Source organism: Anser anser (genome assembly GCF_964211835.1).
Source record: "Anser anser genome assembly, chromosome: 17".
Lineage (NCBI taxonomy): Eukaryota > Metazoa > Chordata > Aves > Anseriformes > Anatidae > Anser > Anser anser.
In genome coordinates this window covers 8,509,374-8,525,689 of record NC_139738.1, presented here as the reverse complement: position 1 = coordinate 8,525,689, position 16,316 = coordinate 8,509,374, and the positions used below count along the sequence as shown (strand labels likewise).

General features: G+C 44.4%; 1 protein-coding gene across 15 annotated transcripts in view; it reads right to left on the bottom strand.

Annotated features, from left to right (window-relative positions):
- The window catches only part of CCDC30 (coiled-coil domain containing 30), a 40,409-nt gene that overhangs the window by 11,032 nt on the left and 13,061 nt on the right, over positions 1-16,316 (bottom strand). For 13 of the 15 annotated variants that reach the window (XR_014573317.1, XM_083802870.1, XM_083802883.1 and 10 more), the window contains 10 exons: positions 15,474-15,545; positions 13,098-13,213; positions 11,595-11,702; positions 11,080-11,180; positions 10,024-10,216; positions 9,358-9,462; positions 6,000-6,101; positions 5,160-5,285; positions 2,714-2,871; positions 1,462-1,708 (listed from right to left, as the gene is read on the bottom strand). Coding sequence is in view for 14 of the 15 variants with exons in the window: in XM_083802870.1 (XP_083658996.1) it covers positions 1,462-1,708; positions 2,714-2,871; positions 5,160-5,285; positions 6,000-6,101; positions 9,358-9,462; positions 10,024-10,216; positions 11,080-11,180; positions 11,595-11,702; positions 13,098-13,213; positions 15,474-15,545 (1,328 nt within the window). In the remaining variant the exon portion in view is untranslated. The remainder of the gene's footprint in view (positions 1-1,461; positions 1,709-2,713; positions 2,872-5,159; positions 5,286-5,999; positions 6,102-9,357; positions 9,463-10,023; positions 10,217-11,079; positions 11,181-11,594; positions 11,703-13,097; positions 13,214-15,473; positions 15,546-16,316) is intronic. The other 2 variants (XM_083802877.1, XM_083802878.1) reach the window with 2 other exon arrangements.

The following is a 16,316-nucleotide window of genomic DNA, read 5'->3' as shown; positions in this document are numbered from 1 at the left end:
TAACCTGGATCAGGCAAGAAATCCCTGTTAAAGCTAACCTAGCAAACTAAAGCAAAACAACCCAGGTTGCTCTTAACTCATATATCTGTTCCTGAGCTGGTTTCTGACGGTGTCGCAGAGTTTTGTGACAGTCTCGCTAAGCACGAGTGGTGCACCCAGACACAACTTCCAGAGGTAGGAGGAACAAAGCAGGTCCTGCAGCAGTGCAGGAACAGACACACTGACACAATGCAACAGCAGCCTGGACACCTTGGAGTGGTCACCCACTTCTGTCACAGGCAAACAGGTTTACAATAGCTTTCAGAAAATGACTGAGCTCTTCGGTCCCCCATCTTCTTGCAAGTGCACCGTACACAGATTAGAAGCTCTTCCTATGTTTGGTGTATCAAAATCCTTCTTCTTCCCAGCATCAATTTCAGCCGTCTGTTGATCTGCATTCTTGCCTTGCAGCTTCACCTTCTGCTCTTGGGACCAGGTGAAGTCCCCTGAAGATCAAGCTTACATTCTCAACAAATGTCCAGCTGGGCAGGAACCCTTTGTTTGGTGCTCTTGGATCTGGCAATGTCATTTGTTCCCAGATGTTCCCCCAACAGGGATTTGTTCCCACCTTCTGTTAGGATCCTTTTCAGCATCTCCTCTACACCTTTTATCTTGCTCTGGCAGACAGTACACTTTTCTGGTCTGCTCTAACTGTACAGATGTGATGCATCTTGGTATCAGCGCAGCTCTGATCCTCTTTTCCACTCCCACTCCTGCCTGCAGGCCCTCCTGTCCTCTCTTCTCTTCCAAACTCCCACACATAATCCTTGCTTATCTTAAAACTCCCCAGCCTGGGTTTCTTCCTCATTTCTTCCTCTTGACAGGGCTAGCTGCTCTTCCCCTCCTTTTTTCGCTCCTGTATTAAGACAGGTGAACAACTTGCATTTAAAGCAGATAAACACAGCAGCAAACGCAGCCCTTGCCTGCCGCCTGGTAGAGCAATTGGCAAGCAGTAACCAAGGCTGCAGCAAAATCCAGGGGCTTGTGAGCTGCCACTTTGAGTCAGCAGTTAAAGGATGAGTTCAGGCACAGCAGTACAAGAGCAGAAAACTCCAAGGAGGAGCAGGGCAGTGGAATAGTTTCTGATGGTCTTGTAAGAGCAAGACCATTATGGGAACAGAAAGACAGCTCTGTTGCTCACACTCCAAAAGGGAGCTGAGAAAGAGCTCTAAAAAGGTCAAAAATATTATCTGAGGACTGTATAACTTATTTCTTTCACCTGCAGTAAGGGAGCCATTCAGTTTATCCAAGTTCTCATTATGACCAAAAACATGACAGAAGGAAATCACTACATTTGCTCATTCCCAAGCATTTTTCCCAAGGAAATCAGTCAGCCTCTCATCTCCTGCTGTGTGTTAACACTACAGCACTGCAAGAACTGGCTGATGCTGGAGATGTCAAAGATTGCAAAGCTGTCCATACCTGTTTAATGCTCCCATTTAAGCTGCTTGCAGAGCTCTGTGACACAAGAAACCTGTTGTCTCTATTGGCCATGCCTTGATTCATCCTCAAAGTCTCTTCAACTGTGCTGTCACGCTGCTCCCTGGTAGTCAGGATATCTTGCTTTAGCTTGGCAATTTCTTCCAATAACAACTGTTTTTCTTCATTGTTCTCCTTTAGCTGCTTTTCTAGCTCCTCTCTCTTCTTGTTGCTTTCTAGTAATTCAGAACTTGAAGAAGAAATAGTAAAGCAAAGAGATAACTATACACATCCACAGGAAATCACACTCTGAACAGAAAACTAGGGATATGAGAGTCCAGTGAAATCCCAGGGGATTTAATCCTGGGACTAGCAGTTCTGGGCAAGGTTCAGTCTCCCATGGACACTGATCCACAAAACAACGTGTATCCAAAGGGACAGCTCTCAGTCATAGGTTACTAGTTTAACTGCTATGCAAAGAAACACTCGCACGGGCCCATGTGAACCATTCTGCACCAACAAGCAGCACTGGAGCACTCACACAGTGCCTTGCTGCACGGAAGTAGGGGCTCAGCTCTACCCATCAGCTGTCTGACTTATCCTGATCCAAACTATACGACCTTACAAGCTAACATACCTGTCTTATCCTGATTTTTACTTTATCTCAGTACTGAGCTAGCCAGGTAATTGAGAGCTGACTATAACCATACTGGATTTAATCCAGACTTTTACTTATTAATGAAAGTTTGAGCATGGATGCTCTAACTTCAAATTTGTACTGGTTTACCAAAAAAAGGGGAGTGAGGGAACACCCCTGATATCTGCTGAAACCTGTTCTTCAAAGACCACTGAAATTCAGAGCAGGATGTACGACATAAGCTGTTGGCAGTGGTTAGGCCCAAGAAGCCTTAACCCATGATGGGAACTCTTTGGGACCATATTAGTCCAAATGCTACCTAACTCAAAGAGAAAAAGCCCACTCCCAAAGAACAGCTCTCGTTTACGCTGTTCAGAATGTGGAGCAGGTGCAGAAAAAAAAAAAAGGCTTACTGCTGATTGATCATGATATCACTAAGGGAAGTGCTTATTCACCAAAAATCCCTACAGAGAGCTGATTACCTTATACCTTAGAGGAAGACACAAACTGCTGTGCCCATTCTTGCCAGAAGAAACACTGCATGGATTTTGAAAGGACTAAACAATTAATCATCAAAGATAAATGGCAGAAAGTACCACAGGCCTTGTTAAGGTTTACCGTACAAGTTCTTGTTCATCCGTCAAGTTTTGGATCTGCTCTTCCAAAAATACTACTTTAGCCATCTGCTCTTCATGTGTCTTTTCATCTGTACATAAATCTTCATGTTGCTGCTCAAGTTTGCTAATCTGCTCACTTTCTTGTACAAGTTCAGAGGCCTGCAAGGTCAGAAAACACCACGACTTTCATTTTCTTCGGTCTCATTGAAATATTCTGAACAGTATAACACAGCCTGGGGACCCCATCAAGCAAAGGTCTGTGATTCTGCAGCTAAATTATTGTAGCTCTTGACCCCTGAAGACACACATGCCAGTTTTTCAGCATGGGAGGCAGCTGTGTGTAAGCTATCACCAAATCACAGTTCTTTATTTGATTTCATCCTTCTGTTGGCCATCTGTAGTTCTCAGTGCTTTATATCACGTGCCGCATTTCTTTACAAAACTAGCAACTCTTGGAAAAACAGAGAGCGCATCCTCCAACCAAGCCACACCGAATCAACTTTCTGTGGATGGCTGCTCTCCTCTTTCAGTGTCACCTATGCCTTAACACCTGGCAATGCCAGACCCAAAGCCTGAGACACAGAGCAAACACGCACAGAAAATAAAAGGGATGAAAAAGAAAAGAAGGGATTAGGAATACATAAGAACAGGGGAACTCCCAGACTGGATTGGAACCAGAATCTGCCTAGCCTAGTATTTGCTGCTAAGCAGTGGCGAAACCAAATCCTTCAAAGGAAAATACTGTTAAACCCAGAGTTATTACTCTGTTTCGTAAAATTTATGGGTTTTTTTTGTTTGTTTGTTTAAATCAATAGCTCTTTTTAAGTGCATACTAGCACAAAAATTTTAATTCCAGGTCTTCTTATCCACCCTCAGATGTGTTTATTTATACTGAACAATGCAGACAAGCAGCTTCTGTCTGCAGCAGACACTAGAAGGACGGTGATTCCTTTACATTTCTCACCTTTGTATCTAACAAAGCATTATCTTTTTGTGGCTTCTCATGGAATACATTAAAGAAATCCCTGTTTGCTGATGATCTTTGCAGACTCTGGAAGCCATTATAATGACTTCTATGCTCCGGTTTTGAGTCAGGCAACCAGTGTTAAAGAAAACAGTTAGCAATGCAATACCTCTAACTATAAGCTCAGAGAAAGAGCTTTCTCCTCTCAAATGTCCAGAAATCTCTTAAAAACAAGAAAAAAGGTTCCAACGAATGCAAACAGCTCTGTGTATAGCATTGGCCCATGGCACATCACATACATAGTCATTATTAAAAGCTACAAGAACTAAAATACTGTCGAATTTACTAGGCCCTTTCTATGTTTTGGACATCCCAACAAACAACATTGAACAACCTCAAATCTTGATCTCCAGGTGCATATTACTCACAACAGCCCAATGAATTCATGCCAAGCTCACTTCCAGCACTCTGTTGGAAAATGTTTTGTCCCCGTATAGCTCCTTTAACAAAAGGGAATGAACGCATTTGTGAAGTCAATGATCCTACCAAACACATGCAAGTCCTCTATTTCGAAGATGATTACAGCCATCCAGCCTAACACAGGCCACTGGATTTCATCTCATGATCCCTTTAATGGAGAAATAGCCTGCTCTGCAGCTTAAGCAAAACCACCAGCCAACAGGTGGCTGAATGACAAACAAACTCACAGGGATGTACAATTTTGGTTAAAAGGTCCCTGGACTATGAGTAGATTGAACTATTGGGATGCAGAGGTTAGAGTGACCTCTCTTGTTCTTCCCATCATCTCCAAATCAGACGATTCCTTTTTTATATCTTATAGACTGACCTAGCCACTTTCTAACCTGCTTTTTTGCAAAGCCTGGTCTGCAACACGAGCTTTTGCAATGTGAATTTGTTGTCTAAGTTCTACAAAAGACCTGTCCTCTAGATGACACCGTTCCTCCAGCAAGACTTTGGTATGCATGCAATTACACCAACAGTTCAGACCCTCACTGGTTTTTACTTATGTTTAAGGAAGCAATATGACTCACAGCTTTTAATTAAAATACTCAGTCTGAAAACTTTCCCTCTGCCCTCTACAGAAGAGGGCTTCGGGTATAGACTTTGAATTACTGTTTTGTTATTAGATTCACTGAAAGGAAAAATATATTACGGAGTTAAGAGACAGTTCCATTAAAGCAGTTAGATTTAAAACCATCTGCCAAATAAGCTTTGGAACTGGCTGGACTAGAGAAATGAGTCAATAGAATTCACGCAACACCCTTGGAGGGCAACTCTTATGTTTTATGGAGTCACAAAGGCAACTGCCTCCTGCAGGGAGTCACACTGTAGGAACTATGTGCAGATTCTCCTGAAAGAGCAGAGCCATAAGAAAAATTTTCTACTTCCCAAACTAGAAAATACACAGTTCCTGGAAGAACACCACAATCCTGTAGTTGATGCACATCTGGCTGCCCAGTACCTTCTTCTCAGCCTTCAGATCTTCCCGCAACAGTTCAAGTTCAGATGCAAGTTGCTTTCTCCATTCTCTCCGCTCTCCCAGCTGACTTCCCAACTTTTCTATTGTTTCCTGACAGCTTTCCAGCATCTGGAACAAGCAAGATTAAGAGTCACTTCCACAGCATCCTTTATTCTAGAAAAAAAGAGAAATAAATTGCAGAAAATAAGTCTTCTAGAAAGATGAGACTGGGAAAAATGGCTCTCGAATGTTGCCAGCAGGACTCCTACATCTTTTATCTAGAGCTGGCTAGACACCTCTAGAGCATTCACTTGACCCAAGGTACCTGAGCAAGCTGATCTCCCCCACACTATAAGCTCTGTCTTCTCCCACAAAAGAAACCTGACTAACAAGTAACAAACTCCCATCGTCTGAATAGCGTCGTTTGACCAGGAAGTAACAAACAGACAGCAAAGCCAGCCCAAAACTAGCTGCGAATCAGCCTCGTGGTAAGCGTACCTACATGCTACGCTGGTTTCAATAAACTCTAAATAATGGTCAAGCAGAACTTCAGGTCTTGGTGTTCCTCTACATGTGTAAACCTTTCACCCTCAGAGGGAAGTCAACATGCTCCTCAGCTTGCAGTGCTGAAAGCAAGGCAATCTCTTAAGAGAGCATTCAAAGAATTGAGCTATCACAGAGATAATGTGGGCATGTTGGATGTCTTTGGAGGAAAACAGCTATCTGCCTTGCATAAGCTGACGGAATACAAATTCTCAGAAGATGACAACGAGCATTCACATGAGATGCTCATTTAATACATTTCTAAAGAAATGAATGTATTTCCCAAGGAATACCTCTTACCTCTTGCATTTCCTGTGCTCCATCAGACGACGCCTCCTCTTCCCCACTCATCTCAGTTTTGTTCTTCTGCACTTCAAGTAACTCTGTCTCTAAACTCATGATCTTAACATACACAAACCACAAGTTAAAACCAAACCAGTACCCGCAACTAGTAGTGAATTTGCTCCTTGTGCAGCAATTACAGAATAAACCCTGTGCTTGGAAGTGAGGATTGGGGGGATGTGGGTAGCTGCCAACACAGGCTAGCTGCAGCTCAGGTCTTTCATCCTGCTGCTTCAAAGGCTGAACAGCTCATCCAGGGCCAAGTAGGCAAATGAAAGAACCCTGCTTCACAAAAGGAGAGAAACGACCCAGATACATGGTTAAAATTCAAGGCCTCTACAGCTCGTGGGCCTTCTACATGTTGCTCTCCCAGCACACAGGACCCCACGAGACCCTATACAAAGGCACCCCTGACTAACACCATGGGCCATCCTCCTTTCCCACAGTCTCACGATGCTCAGGTAGAAGCGCCCAATCCCCACAGCTGATCTCATCCAAGCAGACATTGGACCCAGTCCCCGGACCTGTCCTAGCCCCTCCGCCACCCGGAGGAGGCTGTAACTCCCTCCTGCAAGGCTCCAAGGGCTCCGGACTTGCGATGGCAGAACACTGACGTGTGCTTTTCTCCTGGCAGCCGAGAGGCGTCTGGACAAGGATTCCCTCCGAGTTTGCCCCTCCAGCTGAGGAGTCTTCCAGTGCAGGGGCCCTGGTGGCAATTGTTATCAGTCCTGCTGTTTTAAAGGGTTTATCTGAGCTAGAAACAGTCCAATTTCCCCTCCTGATTATGGTTCTTGCAGACCCTTTTGAAAAATGGGAGTCTTGGCACTAACAGCCCAGCTCTGCCCCACTGCTAGCCAGCACAGCAATCAGCAGCCTTTCCTTGCAGCTTCTTACACTTGGGAAAAAAAAATAGTGCTGATTTTCCTGTTTCTAAACCACCAAGCTGGCCTCCCCATTGACCAGGCTGGGCTTTCACGAGGCTGCAGAGCAAGTGGAAGAAGATGAAGTCCAGCTGCAGGGACCGGCCTCAGTGTTCATCTGTCCACCACATACACCATAACATGCAAAGAACATGCACCTGCTCCACCGCACGTTCACAGGCTTTATGTCTCCCTCTTTCTCTTTTCTCTGCACATATTCAGATACCATTTTTCACTCCTTTTCAATGGGAAGCCAAAAGGAAGGAAGTGCCAAGCCTCTGCAAAACCCAGTCCGTTTTCAGTGATTACAAAGCAGCGTGTCAAAGCTCAAGAGCAAAAGCTTTGCTTCCACTGACAGGCTTCGGGCACAAGATGGCTCTGTTGAAGCTCCCAGCAAGAACCAATCTCTAACAGAGGGCCGCTGATATATTGTTTTCTAAGACAGATGATGTTTTCAAGCCAGGTGTTAAATGCACATTGGTAGGGTGAAACACCCAGGCCTCTGGCAGAAACCTGCTTTCTCTTCCGTGACCAGATGACAGTTTGTAGTTCAACACGACTTTGGAGCTGTGGAAGGAATCTCAGGAACAAAACAAACCTCCCCTCCCTAGCTCCCAAATCAACCTTTGCTTAGGAAGCTGATAACCAGCTATGCATTTCCATTATTTTGCTTATTTTTTCCCCAAGCCATTAAGTTTTAAGCATTTAAGCTGGGCAGGTAAGTCCCATGCAAGTGGCAGAACAATACTCACATTGTATCCTGGTGTCCTCGTTCTGTGTCAGTGGCCTAACCAGCCAGGACTTTTGTAGGCTTGCCAAAACAGAAAAGACTCCCAGGTCCTTTTCACACAGTGCAGCCTGGCAAACACCCAGGGGCACTGCTTTCTCCAGGCTCCAGCACACATGCCTCTGTGCGGTTCTTCCCTCATTACAGCCAAGGCATCCAAAAGCCACTCAGAGCTGAAGGATGCAGCTTTGCACCCTCCACATGAGCAGAGGCTGGATCTAGCCAAGGTTTAACCCCCCCCCTCCTCTTCCATCCTGCAGTCTGTCTCACCTGTCTCTCCGCTGCCCTTTTTAGCTCTTTTTTGTACCCAGCAGAACGCAGCTCCAAGCTCACGCCAGCCAAAATGCTTTGCATCTCCTTGACTACTTGGTGCCCCCCGCCGCGCTCCCTCTGCATCCCCTGAAGCAGCGTTCCCAAGGATCCTTTTAACAACAGACTGAGGGAAAAAGGGATTTCCCCAAACTGCAAATGCATTTTGTTTGATTTGCAGAGAGCTGATTTATTCTACTTCAGTGAGAAAAGTAAGGAACGTTTGAATGTGTGCTGAACAAACGCTCCATTCAATTTAAATAAAAGTCCAGTCACGGTGGACAGACCTGCTGCCATTCCCATCACGGTCAGTGTCTTCCCTCGGCTCCTCAGCTACACCTTTCTAAACATGACGTCTGCTGGGGTCCTTCAGGAGATATTTGAACATGCCTTCAATCTGTTTTACTGTCATTATACAATTTTCCCTCACAGCCAGAGGTTACTTCAAAGGAAGACAAGATAAATTACTTGTAACGATTCATCTTGGAGATGCATGGCTGCTTCCACATTCACATGGGAAATACCTTCACACTTGTACCACCTCCTACATCGCAGTGTAACACAACAGCAAGCGTGTGGATATGTCAAAGCGCCACTCCCGACTCATAAACCTGTGTCCTTCCTTCTCACCTCAGAAATCCAAGGTTCTCTTGGGACACCACGGACTGGTCCTGCTGCCTGGCAGCTCGAGAACATCTCTTACCCACAGACAGATCGGAGAGGGCTACACAGCCCAAGGAAGAACCCTTGGCCAGGTAGCAAGGCCTTGAGCCAGCCAAAGGAAAAGGAGAAGTTCTCCTCCACCAGCCTCTTTGGAGGAAAAGCCGCCAACCCACCTAGAAGCAAAACCAGCTCCTGGCTCCCTCTGTTCTTTCTGCCTAGAAATTAGCAGAGAGGACCTGTCCTAAGGCCTGTTCGACTGCCCTGTCTGTAGCAAACCACATGCCCTGGCAGCAACATTGCACAAATGCTGCAGACAGGATCTCCTTTGGGGCAAGCAGTCACTAAGTGGTCAGAAAGCACAGGTGCTCCTCACAAAGCTACCTCCAGAAGGATGGAAAGTCCCTAATCAAATCAGAGCTAAAGAGCACCCTGACAAAGGTGGCATCAGAAGTCAAAAAGTGCAGCGTTTCATCACCAGCATGCTTAACCGGTGACCTTTCCTGGGTTCAGGTGGCACCACTGCCCCACAGGGACCACATTCTCTGTTGGACAGGTCTGGAGAAGAGATAGGGACTGAAGTTAAAGCCTTCTATCATGACTGCCAGCTTAAGGGACAACTCACGGGCCTCAGAAATACCTCGTGCCTCTTCTGAGCCCCAGGACGACTTAGGGCTTCCTGGAACTCGCTCTTCAGCAGGAACTGCAGAAGCAGAAACAACCATCCAAGGTGGAAAAGCAATTCCTAAAGGAGACCGATGCGAAAGTCTGGCAGGAGCACTGATGCTACCTAGGACAGCTTCTCAGGGGAAATAAATGCTTCCAAGCTACAAGATACTCAAAAGAAAAAGCTCCAGAGAAAAATGAGGCAATTCAAACTTGAACCACAAAGGCTTTGCCTCAGCTCAGAGAAGAAACCAACACTAGCACAGTCCACGTGTACAGAAAAGCTGTTTGTGAAGGGAGCATTGCCTGGGCTTGTGGATCCAGGATGTAAGTTGGCTACTTAACAGTCCTTGTGCAAGCGTGAAAAAGGGGAATAGAAGCTGGAAAAGACAATACTGCTGTACCTCCACAGGGGGAATCTGTGCCTCCAAGCAAGAGTCATTTACTCACTGCTATAATTATTTTTTCTCCCACTTTTCTGAAACTAGCAGATTTTGCTAGTTATATTTCTTGTCAAACTAAACAAAGGAGCATGCAGCTTTAAGTCAAGCAACATTTTATTTTACCAATGAATACGCAGAGAGAAAAGCAGCTAGAATTAAACAAAACCAAAACAGCATTTCTTCCATTCCTTACTTACTTTCCGGTGAAGTCCCTCCACTTCACTTTCAAACTGTTCCTTTTCCTGCTTTGTTTGGATCTGTGTCTCTCCCAGAATTGATTCCAGCTCTTCATTGCGCTCAACCAAATCCTCGTGCTCCTGCTCAAGTTTTTGCAGCTTGTGAAGGAGCTGCGAATTCCTGCCCTCAATGTTTTCAATCACCTCTCGGCACCTGCACACCAAAGACCAATATCACTGAGGCTGAAACTGCTATGTGAACACATCAGCACACAGACAGATCACTTACCTCTTGACAAACCGCCAAACAAGGAAGATCCAATGTGTTTCCCACTGTGTGATATCTATCCTGCTAATTCTGAGTCTCAGACCCAGCATGACCTGTCCCTGTTCTTATTTAGGTGGTGATGTGTGGAATTATTGGCGATGCGTTCTGCATGAGTAACGATGAGGGTCTGTGGAGAGACCTGGTCGGGCAGGAGGATGCTAACAGCAGAAAGTCAATGACGAAGTCAGCCTCATGAGGTGGGGGAACAGGCTTGGGCATTCGAAGGGGAAAAGAGACAGAGGGATGGGATCAGACAGCCCTTTCCTCCTTGAACACGCTAGAAGAGGTTTAGCAGCAGCAATTTCCTAAGCAGGCCACAGGAGAACAAAGATTTGACTTCCCTCAAAAATCCCAGTTTACACATGGAAGTCTGAAAGCCAAATGTCTTGGTACACCCCTGGACAGCAACCAAATCCAGAGGAAATCCTCCCAGCAGCAAAACAGCTTCAAAAACAACGCTTTTGTCTGCAGGGATCCACAAAAGACCAACACCTATTCTTTTAGGAAAACAAAAAACTGGAGAAAGTGCCAGAAAACAGCCTGTATTCTTAATACCAAGGACTACACACCCACTCACGACTGCATTACCTCCAAACATTCAAATCTGGGAGCAAAGGAACAAAACTGGTACCAAAGAATACTCTAAAGAACCCAATACTTAAATGAACCCTGCAAGACGGAATACCAGCAAACAGAGTGCCAGACAAGCCACTAGAAAAAGACAATATACAAAGGACTTCATTGCAAACCTTTTATGAAGTGTTTCACTACTCTGATATCTGTCTTCTTGATCTGAGCCAGCTTTGCCTGAAGTGTGGTCCCCTTCAACCCTCCCTTCATCCTTTGTGCCCTGTGCATAAAGAGAAAATGAAGTTAATACACAATTAAGACTCAAATCTTAGCATGACGTGATTCTAAAGCTACGTAAGTCCCTCATAAACGAATGGGACAACAAGAAAGCATGAGCTGCATCAGCTGCATCTACTCATATTAGATAATCTGCTGGCTATAATCGCAAAACCTCCCAAGGCCTGTAACAGCTATGAAGGCACTAGTGGGTATACACCGACAGATGTGCTCTACACATAAGATTTATGCTGGGCATACCAAATAAACTCATGTCCCACACACAGAAAGGAAAACACAAGCATTTCTGCACAACAAGCTATGCTTCTTCATTTATGACATGGGATTAAAATGCAGAGTGGGGCCTATTTGCTCTATTTGCTTTTTACATTGGTGAACAAAAGGCCCTTGAAAGTACCTGCAGCTGCAGCATGCTCAATTCTTCAGTCTCAACCGGTGTGGACAATGAAAATCCTTGCTTCTCACCCTTTTGATACTCACAGATCTCTTCTTTGAGCTGTTCGACCTTCAAAATAAAAACACTTGCTTGTATTTTTGATTGATTTTCATCTTGCTGTCTTAAGATCCTCCTCAAACTTGACGCAGATAAATTGCTGATTTATTAATATTAACCACTCAGCTTGAGGGATTGGCTGAGGAGCTCACGTGGCTGCTATAGCCAAGTGGCCTCAGACTATATGAGAGGTAAAGAGAAGTAAAATAGGGAATACCACGCTGCATTAAAAAGCAAGCATTTTTTCTTCATTTAAGTTGTTGATTGTGCATGTGTTGTGCATGCCCTCCTACCAAACAGGACTGAACGCCAAGGGGGAGACAGATCACAACCACTATTTCTAAGACTGTCTTTGCTGTTATTGATAGGATCAACATAACATTACTAATAGCAGGTAAGCAGTCACACCACACAGCCACCAATCATTCACACGCTTACTCTCAGTTACTGAGATTAGCTCAGTTAGTTACTGAACAGCAAGACATGAGGTGGCAAAAGTAATTACATACTACTGAGAACCAATTATAGGCTGCTGAAGGACTAATACAAAGAATTTGAGAATTAAGAACAGAAGCAAAATTTGTGCCAAATTACATGTTTTAATATTCATTTAATATTTATTTCCTATTGCCAATCTCACTAAGGAACTACTCTGTTGATAAAGATTACTACATTTAGAGAAACCTACGTTTAATATATCAACCATTTAACTAATAGCAATGACATTCCACACAAAATGAAAAGCAGTAAGTTTATCTTCTACTGAACCAACCAGCATAACCACATTAAAAAGCCAAAGAGGTTGAGAGGTATCAAAACATGAGCAAAAATTAAAAATCATTTGAAATATAGCTAGCATTGGGTTTTAAACTAAACTTATTTCTTTTCTTTATTAACAGTCCCCAGGAAGATGTAGAACTGTTGCTGCCTCTGCTTATCCACCTAATTTTGTGCAAACAACGGCTAGCACCAGAAAGCATCCATCTGATTCTGAATGCTGTGCACAAGAAAACAAACATCTCAGGAGCTCTAAAGCACATACTCAGTTTGAGCATGAACAGACCCCTCCATGATCAAAGTACCACCGATCTCATCCTGCACTGAAAGATACTATGACAGCTGATTTTTTTTTTTTTTTAGGGCTGCAGTAACAGCAGCTGCCTTAAAACATGCTTTGGATATTTATTCTGCCAGTTTCCTGGTGTTTGTTACTACATGAGCCATGAAACATCAGAGCTGCGGTTCTGGAAACACTCATTAAAGAAAAGAGAGAGGAAATACAAAGGCAGGGCAGGGTTAAGGAGCACATCTGAGCCTCAGGAGCCAAGCCAGGACTGGTGGCTCCGCAGCAGCCTGTTGGTGTCACAGCAGGCCTGGAGAAGGAGCCAGGACAAGATGGGTACTCACCAGATCAAGGAATGCTTTTCTTTCCAAGTCGAGCGTTTGGACCCGTGCTCGCAGTGCCAGAATTTCCTTGTCCAACCTGCTGTTGTGCTCCATGGCCTTCTGTAGCGCAGTCCTGTCTGGACAGAGCACACACAGGCTGCTCACCAACACTGCCTTGGCCCGTGACCTCCATCAAGCTCAGAGCAGAGCTACCGCATGAATACTGTTTCTGAAATTACATTGCCCTTATGCACAGGTATTTGGGAGCACAGCACAGAGGGTAGTTCCCGATACATGCGGGAACACCATTCTCTTCCTCATAGCGTAGAGGTTTATGTTTCTGGAGATCCAGGTTCACCAGCAGTGCTACTGAGCCATGCTGTTTACTGCGGGAGCACAGCAGTCTCTCCATAGTTATTCCAAGGAATAACCTTACTTCTAGATCAGGGAAAACGCCTTGCCTCGGACATGTAGGTATGGGTTTCAAGAAGAGCAACAGTAAGTTTTGGAAAACTCCAAACAGGTTTTGTTTAATTTTATTTTAAAACTTCTTTTAGAAATTTCTGGCAAGTATCATCCCACAAAATCACAGCAAAGCAGACAACGTGAAAGGGGGTGAGCGTTGGGAACAGCTCATGCAGGGGGATGTTTGCTCTGAAAGGGACAACACAGCACCTATGAAATGCTGCACAATCCCTGCAGAGAGTGGTGGAGAGTCCAGCTGGACTCAAAACTCTTTATTTTTTAAACCAAGGTAAAGATAAGCACCCTGGGGGGGTCCATGCCACGAATGTCTGAAAAAGTAAGGGTGTACACAAGTGTGGCGGGGACGCTCTACTCCTGCACTTGGCACAGGACTTGCTCAGGCTTCTGAGCCACAGCAGGCCTCGAGGTGACCGTCCCTTGAACCGGGCAGCTCGTCACCAACAGCGCCAGGTGGATGCCCATGGCCATGACCACGAACAAAGGGAGGTACTGCCTGAAAGCAAGTACCCATTGAAATTCCTCATGGGGAAATGACGGATCACAACGGAGGTCGAGAACAACATGATAAGGAATCTGAGTTTGACTAGGAGCCAGTCACTTCATCTTACAAACAGAGCGGCCAGAGAAAGCCTATTTGAGCTCTCCGGGGATCACAGTGGGCTATGACCCTCGATCTCCTGCTGAGCTGGGGCACCTCTCAGGACCTCCTCGAGGACCACAGCTCCTCCACGGACAAACACTGACAAGGGAGAAGGGTGAGACATTCACTGAAAAGGGGGAAAAAACTTGAAAGCACACGACTGTGTTTAGAACACTCCCCTCCCATACCCTGCTGTCTCGTATGAACATTTCCATTCTCAAATCTTTAACTAAATCTGTTTGTATTGCAGCAAATACTGTTGAATCCTCGTGTTGAATTGGCTGATGATTAAGTGCTGTTAAGACTCATACAGTCAAATCTTGTGATTTACCATTAAAGTATTAATAAATCTTAAATCGCTGCTAAATCCAAGTTGTGCAAAAATTTCTTTGTGACAATGAGCCTCAGTCCTGTATGTATGAGATCAGGGAGGAGTCTAAGCTCTGCTGTAACACAGTGGTCCTTGGGCATTTGTCACTTTAGCTCAGGGCTCAAGCTCACCTCCAAGTTCAAATTCCACAACCAGCCACCACGTACACGTGAGCTGTGCTCTAGTTCAAACTCCAGCCAGAATCAGCAGCATGGGCAGACCTGATGCCTGTCCACAAAATATACTTCAAACAGTTTGGAAAAGTTACCTTACCAGGGAGAAACTTCCAACTTCAGCTTAAAATTCATGACTTGCTATGAGCAGGAACTACAATGTGAATGTACCAGTGTTGTGCTAACATTAATATTTATAGCATGACCAGAGAGTAAAAATCGTTGTTGTATACCAACCCATCAAGTCTGAATCAATACACACATGCAACCATCACACCAATTAACACAGACCATCTAGTATTTCAAATGGCAGAATCAGGAAAAAGATGTTTGTATTAGGAGCACACTGACAGAAATGTGTCTGACTGAGTGCATGTACACTGGTATTCTACTCCTAAAAGCAGAACTACAGAGAAGTAGAGAAGCCAGTTTTCCTTACGGAAATGATGAACATGATTTTTCCCTTTTTCAACTTAAACTTGAGTTTTTGTCAGGCAAAAATAAAAATATACCTATTTTCTCGGTTCTAAACTAGAGGGGAAAAAAAAGAAAAAAACAACACCACACCCCACTTTCAAACAGGGATTTTGCTATTGGATTTTCAGTTTTGTAATTTAAAATAAAAGTGAAGAAACACTTTCTACTAAAGCATTCATTTTGCTGAAAAGTGTGTCTACCACTACAGATAAAATGTTGGATCTTCTCCGCTTATAAATTGGTCGACTTACCACTCTTTCTCCATTCTTGTACCCCTTCTTCCCAGCTCTCAGGCACTTGCAGGGCTGACCACGAGGCGGTTTCTGCAAGGATAACAAAGAGACAGTTTTGCTGTGGCAATTCATTTGCAAGTTTCTGAACAACAACAACAAAAAGCAACATTTTTGATGCACTTCTTTGTCAAATATAGAGTTGAAAGAAAATAAAAAAAATAAAAAATAAGAAGCTGACATCTAGACCACTGCACACGACTTAAAATCTCTAATCACCATCACCAAGACCCAATAACTGAGCTACAAACTGCCCAGGAGCAATCTTGTATTTTCTCATCAATGCAAGCAAGCAGCTGCAAGTAATCATTGAACCAAAATACACTGCTTAAGTGGAGTCTTATTGAAGATCAGAGATTTCATTTAGTTTTCTATTTAAAAATCAGTTTATTTACAAAGCATTTGGCTCTGTATCTCATGGGGAAGAGAAGGCATGCAGATACACATCATCGGGGAAGTCACTGAGATGTTTCAGCACTAATCTTGCACGCTAATACAACATAATAAACCACACAGACATAGCAAGCATGAAACCCTTACTCACAGTTTGGAAAGTCTTATATTCATTTGATACTTAGGAATTTTATAGAACACAGATTCCCCACGCAGGCTAAGATCCAGGGAGAGGAGTCACGCTGCAGCCCGTCCGAAATCTGGAGAGGCAGTACGGTTTGGAGGCTGCGACACGACACTCACCCACACGAACGCATGCGTACCGATCCATAGACAAAGCAGATAACTGCAGGGTGCTTTGATTAAAAAGCTGCCAACAACGGGTTTGGAGGCTGGCTAGAAGGTTTAGTG